Source organism: Perna viridis, chromosome 2, assembly GCF_037379345.1.
Source record: "Perna viridis isolate PV_CMFRI_1.1 ecotype Kerala chromosome 2, ASM3737934v1, whole genome shotgun sequence".
NCBI lineage: Eukaryota > Metazoa > Mollusca > Bivalvia > Mytilida > Mytilidae > Perna > Perna viridis.
In genome coordinates this window covers 34,275,694-34,293,170 of record NC_142446.1, presented here as the reverse complement: position 1 = coordinate 34,293,170, position 17,477 = coordinate 34,275,694, and the positions used below count along the sequence as shown (strand labels likewise).

General features: G+C 32.3%; 2 protein-coding genes across 6 annotated transcripts; both read right to left on the bottom strand.

The window, feature by feature from the left end:
• Nucleotides 1–15: 15 nt before the first annotated feature.
• Nucleotides 16–3,645, bottom strand: LOC148624766 (uncharacterized). Its single transcript, XM_088567639.1, has one exon. The coding sequence runs from the start codon at nucleotides 3,643–3,645 to the stop codon at nucleotides 1,630–1,632; it is 2,016 nt and encodes a 671-aa protein (XP_088423765.1). The 3' UTR covers nucleotides 16–1,629.
• Nucleotides 3,558–17,474, bottom strand: LOC148624765 (carboxypeptidase B1-like). 5 transcript variants are annotated; one of them, XM_088567640.1, is made up of 9 exons: nucleotides 17,328–17,474; nucleotides 14,607–15,413; nucleotides 13,721–13,822; nucleotides 12,893–13,065; nucleotides 11,699–11,791; nucleotides 10,550–10,645; nucleotides 9,802–9,967; nucleotides 4,275–4,299; nucleotides 3,576–3,690 (listed from the first exon to the last, which is right to left on the bottom strand). In XM_088567640.1, the coding sequence occupies exons 2-7, from the start codon at nucleotides 15,295–15,297 to the stop codon at nucleotides 9,803–9,805; spliced, it is 1,320 nt and encodes a 439-aa protein (XP_088423766.1). In that variant the 5' UTR covers nucleotides 15,298–15,413; nucleotides 17,328–17,474; the 3' UTR covers nucleotides 3,576–3,690; nucleotides 4,275–4,299; nucleotide 9,802. The 5 variants fall into 5 exon arrangements, 4 of the variants coding, with proteins under 4 accessions (XP_088423768.1, XP_088423766.1, XP_088423769.1 ...); XM_088567643.1 differs by lacking the exon at nucleotides 17,328–17,474 and adding an exon at nucleotides 17,120–17,299; XR_015919768.1 differs by lacking the exon at nucleotides 3,576–3,690 and adding an exon at nucleotides 5,676–5,730 and having other exon boundaries at nucleotides 4,283–4,299.
• Between the last annotated feature and the right edge of the window lie 3 nt (nucleotides 17,475–17,477).

Sequence of the window (17,477 nt, the reverse complement as noted above, 5' to 3'; positions counted from 1 at the left end):
ATAAAAACAATACGGTTGTAAGATGAAATCATATTTTGTCAAATCACCTCATACTTACAAATATCATACATATACATTACGGAAAATACATAACAGCCAGTTATTATCTTCGAACATGCAAATTGCTGGTTATAAAGCTTTCCAGATATAAGCTGTGAAAATAATTTAAAATTTTACACATTTCTACTTTTATTTCTACATACATATTACTTTACGACTTACGAACTTAAAGCTATTGAGTACTTCAAGCTAAAAACTTGGACACATCTATGGTTTTCAAATCTTTCAACTATACCGTTGATATATATATCCAGACCCTTTTAAACAAACAGGAATCATTCTACAATTTTATTGGCTGCATAACCTTAAGGTGGACAACTGCAAAGATTAGAATTGACAATTCCAACAAAGACTGAACATATAACATATAAGGAAAATAAATGTAAAATCTCCTATCATTATAAAATGGAATGTTAACCATTAATGTACGTTTGTTGAAATGACACAATTTTTGATGTTATTAATGTATTATGTTATAGATCAGTTTAAATGTATATTTTACTTGCAATTTTAAATTATTTTACTCATTAGATTTTAAGAATAATCATTAAATATAATTACTCATACTATGTTTGGATTTTAGCTTAGGCTTTTTCTATTTTTACATTCTGTATATTTTGAAATACAATATGTACTATTTACCAAATAGAATAAAAGTTCAAAATAATGTTCTTTCTCATACAACATAACCCATTATATTGTCACCTTTTCCCTTCTCAAACTTTTCGCAAAAACCACAGAATGATATTCGTTTCGTAAATTCAAAAACAAAGGGAAAGAAAAAATAATATCAGTGGAGTGGCGAAGCTGACAGAGCGAAATACAAAAATAATGAAAAGATTTTATTATACAGGATGTCTAATTAAAACATTAAATGATAAAGTGAAAAAAAATACTCCCAAATATTCGACCAACATGTCTACTGCATATTTCAAGATAAAGATTTTAAAGTTTCCTACCGTTAAAAAATTTCTGCTCAAGGACAATTTTATGGCTTCAATATAATAGAATCGAAATAACAAATTACGCACATAAACAGAACACAAAACAAAAGAAAAAGGACAAAAAATATATAGTTCTGACCCGTTTGAACTTCGTCGTCAATACCATAGAAAGAAAAAAAATATATATTGCAAATTTCGATCTGATGTACATGTGTTTCGATGAGTAACCTCTCATTTGCAGCATTAGAATCAAATACAGTGAAAAATCTAAATCCTATACAACACTGTATAACAAGTAAAAAGTACTCAAAACTAAAACTATTGAAATGGGAAGCCAAATCCATAACTAAAAGGTGAAGCATCAGTGTTTTAGGTATTTTGAAATTTATAATAATGCAAATTTTCATAAATATTATAAATAAAATCTGATATGATTCGGGGTCAGACAAATCTGACTACAGGGTTTAAGAGAGGAGGTCTGTCCAAACATTTTCAGTACACTTTATGTCACTTTATTCGTAGGGTTGGAAGTCGTTTTATGAGTTCGAAGAAGAATATTACATGTGTGATATCTATTAACGTTTGTCGCTCTCAATCTACGATACGACAACACAACTAAATGATATTATAACAGATATTGAAAAATGTGAACCAGTCCAAGGCTGCAACCTACCCACAAAAATCCATCATCGTCAACAGCGACAGAGAAAGGGTTTTTAATCCCGTCCTTTTCACTGAGGATGTTGCATAGATGTTGACCTTGTTGGTCTAACAAGTGGACGCAATGGTTCTTGTAGTCGGTGACGAGAACATGGCCGTACCGATCACACGTAATACCACATGGTTCACCAATCACATTTCCTTCCGTACCAAAGTATTTCTTTTTGTGTCGACCTTCTAACGTGAGAATATGGACACACGATTCTTTATGATCTGACACGTAGATATCGCCGTTGATATTTTCGGCAATTCTTCGTGGATATTTCATGTGTTGCTTGGAGCGCTCGAATTCGGTGATTGCTTTCCCGTTATGGGTGTACTTCATGACCACATTCTTATCTGAGTGTTTGTAGTTGTCATATGTACTTGATTTCGTCACGCAGATCAAAAGATCACTCGTGTGTGAAAGTGCAATTCCTCTTGGATAGTCATGTAATATAGCCAGGTCGCGAATTCTAACGTCGCGGTTTAATACTTTCACACGTCTGTTTTTACGACAAGAGATGTAAACGCTGTCGTCACCGTCTGATGTGACGTAATCAATGTCAATATCCTTACCTAAACGAATAGTCCTTATTCGACTACCAAGGCGGTTAATAAGGTGCAGCCTTTGGTCAAACCCACAAGCAACCCAAGCTTTTCCACCGGATATGGGTGCTATACCTCGTATTAAATGTTGACCTGGGACCCGATATGAAGCCTCTTGTTTTAGACTCATCTTTAATTTTCCATGTTTAGATATAATCCCAAACATATGCTTCGAGATAGCTTCACCTGAGTTTAATGATGAGAAAACAACGTCAACCCTAGGAATAAAACCGACAGGTAACTGTTTGAAAGCTGCGTGTAGGTGGCGTCGTAAGGTTTCTCGTCCAGCAGCAACGTCTGGGTTCGAACCAAAAGCTATGTAATGGCTGGCAGCAGTGATTTGCTGACTTGAAAACTTTATAGCCTCTGATACCCGGGCTTTGAAAATTTTTACACGGTCTTCTTCAACTTGTATTTCTCTGTCTATATCATCAAGAAAGTTTTGTGACAAATTATCAATTTCTTTATGCAAGGCGACTGCACGTGCTTTAACCATGCCCGCTAAGCGCTGTTTTGCTGCAGTAAACTCTTTTTCGTATTGCTGAACATCAGAAAATCTATCTTTCAAAGAAGGAAGGTAATTATTTAAAAGATCTATTGAATTTTGCAAGTCTTGTTTCGTTTCTTTAGCATAATCAATGATATCTTTATGATCATGATCTTCATGTTCGCTTGTCCGGCACACATCGCAAAGTGGGACCGAGCAATCGCAACAGTATAATATTATTTCCTTCCGATGCTCATCGCAAAAAGTATATGATTTCATTCTACGACCATCTTGTTGGGCCTTCTCCATCGAATTAACTAGATGGTGTTCTTTTGACAGCTTCATTTTCAAGTGAATATTTCCACATTTATAGCAGAAATTTTGTTTACATTCTAAGCAGTAGGTCTCAGCATCAAGGGCCTCTTCACACGTCTCACAAACAGATTTCTTCGCCTCCATTTGCAGAGAAGCCTGCATTGCAGATACATAAATGTTCGACTTAAACGCCTGTACTCCACCGTTGGGTATTTTTGTAGCAACTTTACATAGAGGACAAGGAAATTCGTTTTCGTCCGAAGTCTGTTCAACAAACTCATCAAGACATTTAAAGCAGAAGGTATGCATGCAAGGCAGAATTCTAGCGTCATTGAAATCCTCGTAACATAAACCACACCAGTCGAATTTATCGTCAGTTTCTACTGTTTTCTCGATTTTACTTCCTTCTGGTGTCTTATAGTAACTTCTGTCGGTATTAACAACTTCTTCAGAACTGTCTAACCTTTCCATGTATTTCGATTGGTTCCGAGATTTACGAATGGGTACGGTATCATTGTCCTCGTCTGCCATGTTTGATTTTTAAGAATTTTTCAGATATTCTTTCAAAACACTAAGCTGCAAAAAAAAAGAATTTTCTTTAACTAAAAAAATCTAGGTAGTATATCCGTGCAAAATAATTACTTATTTCAATGGATGCACTAATACGCCCGAACTATAAAACCAAATAGACCTACATTCATAACAAAATCTCGTCTGCCAATTGGTGTCCTTCAAACGAAAGAAACAATCCTATTCTGTTTATGGAGCTACAACTAATAAATTCGTCTTTGAAAATGGGATTTTGTCATATACTTAAACATTTTTTGAATTTTTCATGCAAATGTTAATCTCTAAGCCAAATGATACATATTAACACGGATGTTTAAAAGATAAATAAAGTAATTGGCATCTTTTTATCTTCAATATTTCATCATTAAAGCTTCCAAACCTTCATAGCTTCACGAAAATATGTCTTGTGTTTAGACATAATAATATTGCAATTATATTTATGAAGATACAAAATTCTTGCAGATGCAACCCGCCGAAAAGATTGTGATAACAGACATGTAGTGGGAAAAACACCTATTTTTTTTTCGAATTTGTAATTTTGTTGACAAATAAATAATACAAAGTATTTTTTGGTTAAAATAATTATTTACCGTGTTGAGTATGTCTATCCTTTGCCTTTGTCAGAAATTTGTTTGAAAGAAAAAAAAAACAATTAGTAAATATATAAGTCAACTAAAACAATGCCTTCTGAATCCATTTAAACACAAAGAGTTCAACATACCGGTCTGGTAAAACTGAAAGAAATTCACGAGTATCGTGTATCATTTTAGTGAAACTATTCAACAGGTATCTGCATGTCAGTGTTGTACATTCAATGCATGTAAATATTGAACAAAAAATAAGGGAAATTGTTTTAAAATTGTCAATAGATACATTTTACTGTTATGTTTGCTCTGTAACATTTTGTTTGGTTCATGAGTTTTGTTCCTGATCATTTAAAATGAAACACATGTGAACTGTTGGGAATGAATGATATGGTTTACACAGGCGTCCATGTTGGTTTAAACAACGTAAGTATTTTGAAAGAACTCGCGCGCCCAACATTAAAGAAAGAGCAGCTCCCGGTTGAGGAAATTTTTAGGCTGTATAATGGAAGGAAAAGATCTACATTGCCTGGTAAAATGTAAACCTACATACTGTGCCCAATTTACTAAACACAAAGTTTCGTTGAATTCAATTAGTTTGAGAGATCGATGACACAATTTTATGAATTAGGAGATACGAATTTCCTGGTATTATGCACAACTACGTATCGTGTCCTTAATACATTTTTCTGCTTAGTAGTTTGAGAGGAGTTGCTATGGCAATATGCTCCTACAGAAAACTATGATCAAAGCGGCAGACTTTGCACAAAATTAGAGAGAAAAATTTCCTGGGCTGCACGTGTTCTTACTACATAATAGGTTTTGTGAAATGTTTCTATTTAGTAGTTTGGGAGGAGTTGCGACCGATTACAAGAAAGGGTAAACGCCAAAACAAGAACGGGATCATGCAAGGTACACTTCGATCTTATAAATATTTTAAATTACTTTTATTTTTACAGTACACAAGTTGCGTGAGGTATATTTATATCCTGTAAAATATAAGATAACAATAAAATTGGTGTATATTGAATGGTAGGATGATACCATATATACTGAATAGTACATGTAAAAGTCTGTATCACAAGCCGTATCAACATGAGAGGCCTATATCTCCCAAGGGCAACCGGCCCACGGGGTAATATAGGTCAAGGGTTGATACTACATGTGACACAGATTTTGCCGTCATGTTCATTATATCATATATTTTAACTATACTTCAAGTATGTTCAGCGAAGGGGTGCAATGTCGGGTATGTGGTATAGGTTTAAGGGTGTGATATAGGGTGTGCTTTTCTTTGGTATGAAGCGTTGAAACTCGAGGGTGGAAGGTGTAATATTTATCATTTTTTTTAATTTCGTTTTAATTTGTATCATTAAAATTAAGGTTTTCTTTACCCGAAATACTAACCCTGCTGTCTTATTCAATATCCATTCCTAAACCCATAAAAACGAATGGATGCTTCCTAAAGATCATAATGAACATACACAATTAAAATTGAAAGTAACATGATATAACAGTTGTTGCAGTCTGCTAAAATTTTCAGGCAAGAAGACACATTCAAATAATTTTAGTAAAAAAATGACAGAATAGATTTATCAGAAGAACAAAAATTATTGAAAATTTTAAAGAAATGCCGGAAATTTCAAAGATACATTTAATTGGAGATTTACGAGTACATAAAATGAAACCATGTCATCATGCCACTGATTGTGAAAATAGAGTTAATTACTATTACTGAAGAATATTGAAAGGGAGATAAGTATTTATGAAAGTATACTAATCTCACATTTATTGAGGAGTCGTGCCACAGTATGAGATTCACAAGACTTTAGATATTAAAGTCAGCAATTTTCAAGGTTCAAAGTATATTTAACATCAGTATTGGTTGTGCTGAAAAGGTGTAAATAGGATGAGGTCCAATTTCTACTTTTATGGTCGTCATCACGAACTCGTGGATTATTACAGTGTATCCAACTGCACCATGAAAACTGATTTATTCAGAGTGTCATAGTTTTCCTTTCCTCTTTCGTCCACCCAAGACTTGACTTTTTATAAGCAACTCGCGCGGGTGCTTCTAGAAAAGCTGAAGACGCAAATCCAACCGGGCACCTGGTCCAAGCTCCCAGTTTTAGTGGAGTCCGACTTTATTTACTTTTATTACTTTGTATATATTATTATGGTTATTTTAGTACTTTAGTTATGTTTTTTTTTCTGTCTTCCATGTCTGATCTTTGTCCCTGGATCTTGGTTCCCTTGATTACTCTTCGCTAATATCTAACTTCAAATTTCATTTGTTATAGCTTAAGTCTTTCTTGTCACAATATGTATAAAAACACTATTCTGACCTTACAACATGCACGTTGATATTATTGGTATCATTATCACTATGCTCAAACGGCTGTGGGTAACTTAAGTTACCCACAGCCCAATATGGCGGACGCCAAATCGATTGAGATACAATTGATATACAATTTACATTTCGCGGTATTTTTCATGCATTGTTTGGATTTTTAAAGCAGCCTTAAAGTGACTTACCAATACCATTTATTAATCAAGATTGATATCGTTTTAGCGCAAGACCAACATTAAAAATGAACAAGATGTCCGTAACTTCTTATTCTAAATTTATAAGGCTGTCGATAACTTTATTTTTGGATGTGGGAAACCTTGGTTGTCAAAATTTCAAGATTTATAATTTAAAAGTTAATTTTGTAACCCCCCCCCATTTTAGCTCCATAATATAATATATAGAATTACGATTTGCATCAATATAAACAAAGGTATAAGAGTGTGGCTATGAAAAACAGAGACCCAAGATATACGGATTTACCGTTGATTTTCTACAATTACTTGTAATTTTCATATTATGCTTATGTCAACTGGATCAGATGGATGGCAGAAGTAGCACGTGTAATCTGAAGAAAAGATAGTCAAGTTTATGAGCTGTGTAATGGGTAAAATACCAGAAATTATGGTATTCATAAAAAGAATTAGATATCATAGAAAATCTCGGTACTTTATTTTTGGTTATATTTGGAGAAATTCACCTATATAATGAACGAGTAGCAAAGTGATACATGAATAGGTATCATATAACGTTTATATAGTTTATATTGGCATTTGTACATTGATTAAATCTTTAATGAAAATGGAAAACCATTTTAATCCCATCTACAAAATATTGATTCTTTCAAAGTGATCGACATCCCTATGTAAAACTGAAAAAGTTACCCACATATCGCTTTGAAGTTACGGACATCCTACATGTTTTCGAAAATCTGACTGTGCTCGTTTATTTTGTAGTTTTAAATAACATTTTTACCTCAAGGAGATTCCCTCAATTACTTTTTCGTCACTTAACATTTGAAATGTGAGCAATGTTTTCATAGTATCGTTATTTTTACGAGTTAAGTTTCTTACCGACGCCAGGCGACTCCATATTGGGCTGTTGGTAACTTAAGTTGCCCACAGCCGTTTAAACACAGTGGTTATATCAACATGTTACGCAATTCAAATTTGCATGGCATATGGTTGCATATATTGCAGATATACAGTTTTTAGATATTGTTTTTTTCTGTGTTTTTTTTCTGAAACTCTTTCATATTTACATTTTCATATTCTATTCAAAATTTTGCTAAAGACCTTCTATTTCCTTTGACAAAAAATAGCCTTTTAATTATGAAACTAAACAAAAAGTCTTCAAGTAACGATTCTACAATATTAGTTTTGAATATTACATCAACTTGAAGACATCTACATTAAATTGAATGCTTTGTGCTGCATAAAAAACATATAATAAACATTAAACATGAACAATACTGGGCTTTTCCAAAAATTGAACAAATGGGATATACTATAATTTGATTTATCCACGTTTCTCCAACATTTCATATTTTTAAACCTTGGACAAAAACAACAATTAATCAAGACAGGGGATTAAGATGCCAATTAAAAAGCGGCTCATCATATTCAAGAATAAATCATGTCATTTGGTATTGCCTTTAACAAGCATGTTTTTAAAATTGTTTATGACAAAGTTTTAACAAGCTGTTTTACTTTCAACTTTTTTTTTCTCCTTATAATGTAAAAATCTTTCAAAATAATTGCTGTTGTTGTTCTAATTTGTTTGTTTTTAACTTCATGAAATGTTTTTGTTTTTTATTGATCACGGTTATATTGAATTATTTTTCTTTGTTTCTTTTCTTTGTATCTGACTTGCTGCTATTTTTTTTAATGTTGAAAGAAGTCAAATATATATTCCAAACATTTTAGTACAAATATATCACAGTTACTGCAGATAACATTAGAAAAAAAAACCAAAAATATGAAGAGGAAGAACAAAGCTCACTTGGAGATACCCCAACTCTTTTCACAGAAACCATGTAATTAGGTTACGCCATAAGTGATTTAAACATTCACATGAAAAATCAAATTGGGAGGTGTACAATGGCATCACGTCACAAAGATTTTTTGAAAGTTTCATCAAATTCAATTAGGGGGTATCAGAGAAGTTACAGATTAGAACTGGGGACAGACGAACAGCTGGGCACCATATACCCCTGATTTATATCCATTAAACTCCAGTCTGTGTCAAACTTTTATTTATATTTCTAACTCATTTGTAGAAGATTTTGAAAGTTGGATTTGTAAAATTTAGAAAAAAAATTATTATATGACCCTTAAACTTCACTGATCCTGACTGAACTGAATTGAAACAAATTAACTTGTAATCAATAATAATAATTTATTGAATATATACATTTTATAATTATTTCAAAAATGTAAAAATAAAATGTCTATTGCAAAAATATTTTTCAACTTTTTATTTCTATTATGAAATAAAATATTTACCTTAAAAAAGTTAAATACTTTATTTTCATTGTTTTAATAGGTTGTACAATATTTTTTGCAAAAACAGAAAAAAAAATGTTTTGAAATAAAAAAGAATATTACAAAAAGAGGAATATTTGTTATCCTTGTCAATGTTATTATTAAAAATATTTCATCCAAAATTTTATATTGGAAAAGATAAAGTACACATATACTTATAATACATATATATAGTACATGTATAAACATATTCTGATATATTCTTAAATATATTATTAATAATACCTCATAATACCTGACCTTAATTAAATGTTGGTTTAGTCCAATTATCATATGTTGGAGAAACGTTAACTCCCCCCCCCCCTATGATTTATCCAAAAATTTTAATTGAGCAATAAACATCAATGTTAATTGAATTTTAAGTTAATACAATCCTGTGGTCAAAGTCATGCAAACTATAGCTTCCTTGATTCATAACGTTTAGAATCCAAGGTGTACATTTAAATGTCAGTTTCTGATGGAATAATAATGAGAAAGTCAGTTCTTTATCTGCTATGCCAAAAATAATTTCATGGTTCAAAAATGCAGTATATTTTCAAAATGTAAAGTTTTCTAAAAGCAAATTTATTTAATTCGGCAAAAGCCCAAATAAAATAAAACAGAACTGGAAAAATATGACTTTATTTTATTTAAAGAAACTTACATTATGCTTTGATAAATGATGTAGAAAATGATGAACTCAATGATTTTAAGCTAACTATTCGTCTTCTGGGATGAATTCTAAATTTTCCAGACAAACACACAACTAATGTAATAATAGCAGTAAGTACCACAAGTGTATATCCAAATGTCATTGAAGGTCCCTCAACCTGAAATAGAGGGAAACTCATTAGATCAATGTTGTTCAAAATAAGAACTATATGTATTGGTTGATTATGGTTCAATGTCCTATGGCAGATATTTCATGCATTTCAGGAAGAGAACAATTGGTCAATTGAACAGACCTTGCTTTGTACTACTCCTGCACACTGAGCTTAATCTTTGTTTTGCTAGCTCAAAGAGGCATCCCACTCCTGCATATTATTCAACCCAGCAAACTAGTCATCATTCTATCACCTTAAATACTGAATGCTTGGCAGAAAAGCAGTGACTACCAATTTTAATGTTTTTGGTGACACTTGACCTGTAATTGAACCTGTGACCTGCACTCAAGGCAAGCATTTAAACCTGAGACACCAAGACACTTGTTCATAAAAACCCATCAAAACTGTATTGATATTTTGTAAAAAATAATGCAATAGTATTGTTTAAATATAATATTCTGCTCGGAACAGTATTCACCAGTAGTCATGCAATCACCCTATAATATTAACTAACAAATGGTGATATGTGATTAATTGGACTCCTATCAGGGATCCATAATTCAGTATTGATGACCCACTGTTACTTACATATCCCTCTGTTATAAAGTTGGTTTGGTCTGACTTCCAATTTATCATATATGTAAACAATTTTACATACAATGGATGGATGGTCTGCAAAACCTCCTGAAATATTGGGAAATAAAAAAGCATTGTGTCAATTAATGTTTATTTAATATTATTTTTACTATTCTTTACAGCAGAAAATATAGTTTATATCTCTTGGTAAGAGGCAGGCTAATTATAGTAATTAACAAAATACATAACACTCAATCTTTTATGTACATTTCCAGCAATTGTTATTCACTATATAACAAAAATCTCCTTTGCAGAGGATATATTGGCCATCATCACTGCCATGCTCAGTACTAAACCCTTCCTCATGTAAATCAGTACAATACTCCTGAAACAACTCCAAAGATTTGAAATGAATACTGGTAGGGCTAGTGACTTGTGAAAGTTTTCCCATCCTGTATAACAGAGCCTTAATACGTAGTTGATCAGGAAGATGTTAAAGATCAGTGAAGGAGATTGATATAATCAGTCAAAAATTATTTCCCTTCACGAAACTATAAAAAAAATGTCTGAAGTAGAGTTGCTGAATGTGTTTTATGATTTCAGAATTTCAAAAAAATTCAAGGTGTACCACCACCTGCCACTTTTTTCAAATTTACATCCTTAAAAAGAACTGACAACTAGTCTGTATGGTTAGAATGAAACAAATATTGTTTCGAGCAGAAACTTACTGTTAACTGAAGATAACTGGTAGGTTCATACATGTATAAACAACATACCCATGGTCCAAATACTAAATGACAGGATATCAGATTTCAGATAGGCAAACTAAAAATAATTTCTTGGTTCTTAGACTCTCCCTCTTCTCTTTTGAAGGTGCCTTATTATCAAATTTTATTTTAATAACAATAAAGTAAAAATCGGAAAGCACCTCTCTAATTATTTTTCTGTCAATGAACAATATAATTCATCTTTTTTGAAGTTGTAAGAAATTCCTTCCTCTTTGACTTATTTTCATTAAATATGGCCTTAGAACCATAAAATTAATTTTGAATAGCCTAAGATATATACTACAGGTATATATAGGTTCTGCTGTGGAAGCTTTGAAGCAGAAATCCAGTGTCTATGGTAAGTAATTGCTAAAGAAATTTTTAACTTGCAAACCTGTAATTGTTCACTGTGGGGGTTGAACAGATCAAAACAGCTAGCACCCTTATGGTTCTGTCCCCATAGCTCTATAGTGTATGAAAATGGTATCTGGAAATTAAAATAAAAGAAATTGTGATTTCAGCATTATAAACATTCAGATATGTAAACTAATTGGAATATTCTCAGGAAAAAACTTGCCATATAATACATGTATGAACAGTCAAATAAACCATAAGATTATTTTATTGCAATTCTAATTGGAAGGTGCTATACACTGTTACTTTAATGTTTGTTCTACTAAAACACTCTTTTTCTAAAATATTTAATCTGAATTAAATGCAGGAATTTGTAAAATTATTCACAAGGAATCACAGTCAAAAGAGTTATTTCAGTGGATTATGAACAGTTAGAAAACTAAGGCAGAGGGGCATAAACATTGAAAGGACACTTCAGCACACTTCAACAGGTCAAACTTTCCATGTTTTATGTAAAAATAACCAATTTTTGGTGAAAGAAAATATTCTGATGTAAAAAATGTGGGGTCTTATGACTTCATAAGCATTTTAACTAAAATTCTTGCCCATGTTCTTCTGAAAGGCAGAACAGCTCATGAAAAGGTTCAAGGGGTTTAGCAATCCATTAATATATGTTAATGAAAACAGATGTATTCAACGGGTCATAGTTTTCCTTTCCTCGTTTGTCTACCCCGGACTTGACTTTTTATGAGCAACTCGGCGGTTGTTTCTAGAAAAGCAGAGGACGCTTACCCTACCGGTGCACCTGGTCCATGCTCCCAGTTTTTAGTGGAGTCTGAGTTGCTCATTTACTTTTGTTACTTTGTATGTATGATTTTAGTTACTTTATGTTCTTTGTTGTGAATGTCTGTTTTCCATGTCTGGTCTTTGTCCCTAGATTACATTCTTTTGATTACCGCTATAACCTTGGTTCCCTTGATTACTCTTTAACTAAGACAATGTAAAACTTCAGAGTAGTTAATGGACATATGATAACATCATTCCTTCATCCTTTTGTGGTTAGACTTTCCTAGTTTTAACCACTTTGACACTGCCATATGTTCAACTTCACACAATAGTTTACTTCATTTCCCTTCACTTGCTTCAGCAATATGTTTCTCCAAAATAATTTCTAAGATCCCAGTGCTGACAGTTATTTGTGCCTAATATAAAGAACCCAGTTGGCTGTACATACCTTTCTAACCCCAGCCATGTAGTCAAATATAGTACCATCAGCAGTATAATCACTGATTTTATACACTTCTCCATATTTATAATTAAAGTTAGTTGCATGAGACAATTCCATAGCCAGATCTAACATATCCTCTGCATGATCTGGCCGTCTGTGAATCTTCCTTGATCTTGTATCTAGATAAAAAAAATCAGAACTGTGTGGCCATGAATGTCTGTGTATTCCATTGCATGTACTAATATATTGTCTGAAATTTATTGATCAGCTCTCCAGTACCTTTGATTAAAGATAGTGTGACTTAAGATTTGTTTTATGTTCATGTATATACATAGATCACAAATAATGCATCCTATGGGGGATGGATATGACCTCAAATGTAAAAAAAAATGTGCAGCTGTATGAAGAGTAAATGATAGATTTATACATATATATATAAATATGTTTCTGAAAAAGTAATACACCATTCGACATATGAGATAATCAGAACTATACTTGGCCATTTCCACTACACTAAAACATAACGTTTTCTCCTGTCAAAAGAGAAAGGCTGAGTAGTTCTGATTGCACTGTGGTAAGGTTTTAATTTCACTCTCTTGATTGCCTTTTAAGGTGCACATCCACAAAAAGGGGGGTTCCAGGCTATATTGTTTGTTCAATTTTGCCTGAGTTTCCACAAAATAACAAAAATTTTCCAACAAAAGGCAGGTGGGGGTGTTGACCCCCAGAACATTTCCCTTGGATCTGCAAAGGATTTTTTAAAAATAAACTTCTATCATATAATACTGTTGTCCTTTTCAAACTTGTAATTTGTTTCCTTTTTTTAAACATTACCTGCATATGGAATGTATATATGTTTAATACCAGAATGGAAAGAAATAAATAAATCAAATTCTATTCTGTCAGTCAGATCTGTGAAAGCCAAACACTCTGGTTCTACAATAAATAAAAAAAAAAGAACTGCAGTATAATAATACAAAGAAAAAATCATGTTCTTTCATATTTTTTTCAATTTAATGAAAAACACAGGCTTTTCATGTTTTTTCAAATGATAAGGACCAACAGGTCTGATAAATAAGTTAATTACAAGCTTGCATAAAATGTAATAATGGGATGTATATTACAAGTTACAAGTTTCAGAAAAAAAAAATTTCATGTTTTTTTGTAATGCATAAAAACAAAAATATACATTTTCATATCTGCTGTAAACATGTTTCCATATATGTTTAAAAACATACATTGCAATTTTCCTGTGTACTACGGTAGAGTACATTGCACACAATTAAATTTCATAATCATCTTTAACAAGCAAACTTGAAATTGCTGTGAATAAACATTGTTGTAGACTATTTTGATCTTCTTGAATACAAGTCAAATACGAATGTACATTTATTTATTGAATACTCTTACCATGAAAATTGTGTGATCTTTTCATATCTGTTCTTGTATGTATGATTTTCTATTACCAATAGAGTTCATGTTTAGACAATTTTAAATCCTAATCTAACAGATCATAGGCCCTTCAGTTTCATCAATAATGGGTCAAAAAGAAAATACAGACAAAATTTCAAACAATACATGTATGTAAACCACAGAGTTTAATTACGGTGCATGTAAGAAGGCCACTTTAACACCAGGGATTTAATTTTTACAGGTCACTTTCAATTTTTACAGAAGATGTGGCACGGCTAATCCCTTGAAAATTTCTGCTATACTGTACCTGAAAATTTATGGAGACCTCTGTACTCCTCATCTTTTTCATCATCAGAACTTCCTTTTCTCCCATACTCCCAATCAAAGTTCCTATCTAAATCAACACCTAACCTTGTCCCTCTCCAGCAATAATTCTCTGTTAATTCAATATATTTCCTTCCATCAGGGTTAGCAACTGATATGATATACAGATCTACATGGGTCAAAACAAACTTAGAAAATTTATATTGAACACTTCCTCGAGGAAATCTTAATCCTAAAGTCAAGTTCTTCAATAAATAAAGCAAACTTTCTGTAGGTAAAAATTCCCTGGCATGCACTCCATATGCAAATAATATTTTAAGACTAGAATGTTTTGTGTACTTATTAATTTCATTATTTGTACTCCCAGTGAAGTTTGTTATGTGTAAAACCAATTGTGAGATTTTATCCCTTGATTCATATTCTTTCTCAATTTTCATAAAATTTGGATTTCTATTTACAATGTCAGTTATCTCCCTTTGCAGCGAGGACAAATTGTGGTATATACTATAGTCTGGTACATATCTTTCTTTTTGTGCCTTTACATCAATTGCGGAACACAGGTTGAATAAGAATGCCCATACAGTAAAAATACACAGCACATCGGATGAATTACACAAAAGTTCACATATAAAACTTCTATGAAGCAGCCTATGTATTAAGACCATCAATTTCATTTCCAGATTGAGGGTGAAATCAGGGACTGTCTTTCACTAACATGTAGTTCCTGGTATATTATGCTTCCCCTCTGACTTATCTTCAAAATGTCTCATATAAAGAAGATTATGCAGCCCTGAAAAAAATGTAAAATTAATCTTACATGTATATCATAATGATTATTGTATGTACTGAAGTATACAATAAGTGTGATTACTGCAAAACATTAATAAATTCTAACATTTTATCTGTTAAAGGTTGAATAGCTGATGTGTGTAGAAACCTGTAGCATTGAAAGTAAACAGCCTGATTTTCTGGTATAATGGTCAATATCAGAAATTTGGACCACAAATTATTTCAGAGTTATCCCCCGGTATACATTTTTTAGTTCAACTAACTGTAGAAGAAAGAAAACACTTCAAAATATAGAAGAAATTTAACACACACACACACACAAGCATTACAAATACATGTTGAGACAAAAAAATAACTCCTCATTGGTTTATTATGAACGTGAATTCAAAGGAACCATGATAATAATTATGACCTCACAAATGAGGTTGCACTCTGGTTACACGTCAGAGTCAATAATATCTGTTTATGAACTCAACATGCTCCAAAACCAAGTAGAAATTTAAAGTTTTACTGTACATGTATTTGGGTGAATAAGTTTTGAGTAATCCCATTAAAGCTGTGGGTCATTAATTTCATGTAATTTTTATTTTACATGTACATGTGTACATGTGAAATGTCACATTATACATGTTAACTACGATCACAATTAACATTAAACAAAACATATTAGTGTGCAGCTTTTTAATGCAATGAACAGAATGATGGTGATGGAATGTCACAACAACAAAAAAATACACAGCCCTCAAGTTGTGATGTGTTCCATAAGTTTAAGCTAGTATAAAATGATCATGTCAACTTTGGAATCTTATATATCATTTTACAGGTTTATGCAACTGACCCCTTCTACTTCTCTTCTACAATCTCCTGACCAACTTCAACATGCCAAAGATAATGTCACTTTTCTCTGCGCATGCTATTTACTAATTTCAAACTAAATTAAACTAGAGGATTTAAACATTAAACAATAGGAGAGAATTAAAAAATAAACAATACGAGTGAGTTTGAAACTACTTGTATATACATTGGTGGATGTTTAATGACTGTAGGTGTAAGTTGAGATGGCTGTTTTGAATGACTCCACTGTTCCATAATTTGATAGTTCTTGGGAAGAAAGATTGTTGTCCGACCTGTAACTGACACTGAGGAATTTGGAAGGATTATGAGTGTATTATTCAGAACTATCTGAGAGGTGGAATTAACTGGTCTATTTTAGTGATGGCAACTTTGGAATAATTGATTTAGTATAACATTATTAATCTTGTCTGATCTTCTATGAGCTATGTTTTTTTCCAGTTTAAATGTTGTATCATGTTAGAGACACTAGATGTATTGTGGTACCTGTTTGTCACAAACCTATCTGCATGCCTTTGAATCATTTCTTTATTTCACATAAGTACTGCAATGTTAAAGGGGCAGGGGTCAGTAAAATGCATAAACTACATTGTATATGTAAAAAACATTGTGCTTAATAAACGAGCCAAGGTATTGCAAATGCCTTCCTCTATCTACAGCTACTGTAGTAATTAAACAATAGCACAGTACAAGCATATCCAAGGAAAGATGTGTTGGGCTTATGCCACCACTATAAGGGAAAAAATACTTGTATTTGCAAATTAGCATTCTATGATCTATCCCAACATATATTATTGCCAACTTAGGGTCTTAGCCTTTGAAAATTCTACTAACACCAAAATTGTCACCTCTTACCTGAAATCCTGGACACGTTACGTTTGCTGTAATATTCATTACATCACATAGACACAAATAAGGAAAATCGAAAAATGTCAATAATTAGGACGACTGTGAATGTGTGAATGTGATTCTGAAAAAAAAATAATCCAATCAACTGTATACATTTACATGTGCAGCTGTACTTCACAAAATTTCTAAACATCTGTGTGTTTGTAATAAGCACCTAGTAATTATTGGCCATGATGAATACTTCCTTTTGCATGTTTATTTCAGTTTATCGGCTTACTGTGTGGTTTGCCTCTTCCATATTTTGACTTTTCTGGTTGCTGTCAATTTGTTGACACTCTATTTTCGCATCTTTTATTAGTGTAGA

What these genes read in the sequence shown, in the direction of transcription:
- LOC148624766 (XM_088567639.1), bottom strand. Translation starts at nt 3,645, where the DNA reads ATGGCAGACGAGGACAATGATACCGTACCCATTCGTAAATCTCGGAAC.
- LOC148624765 (XM_088567642.1), bottom strand. Translation starts at nt 15,297, where the DNA reads ATGAAATTGATGGTCTTAATACATAGGCTGCTTCATAGAAGTTTTATA. An exon ending in AGGTCTCCATAAATTTTCAG is followed by an intron (nt 13,823 to 14,606) that starts GTACAGTATAGC and finishes TATTTATTGTAG; the next exon opens with AACCAGAGTGTTTGGCTTTC. An exon ending in ACTTTATAACAGAGGGATAT is followed by an intron (nt 9,968 to 10,549) that starts GTAAGTAACAGT and finishes CCTCTATTTCAG; the next exon opens with GTTGAGGGACCTTCAATGAC.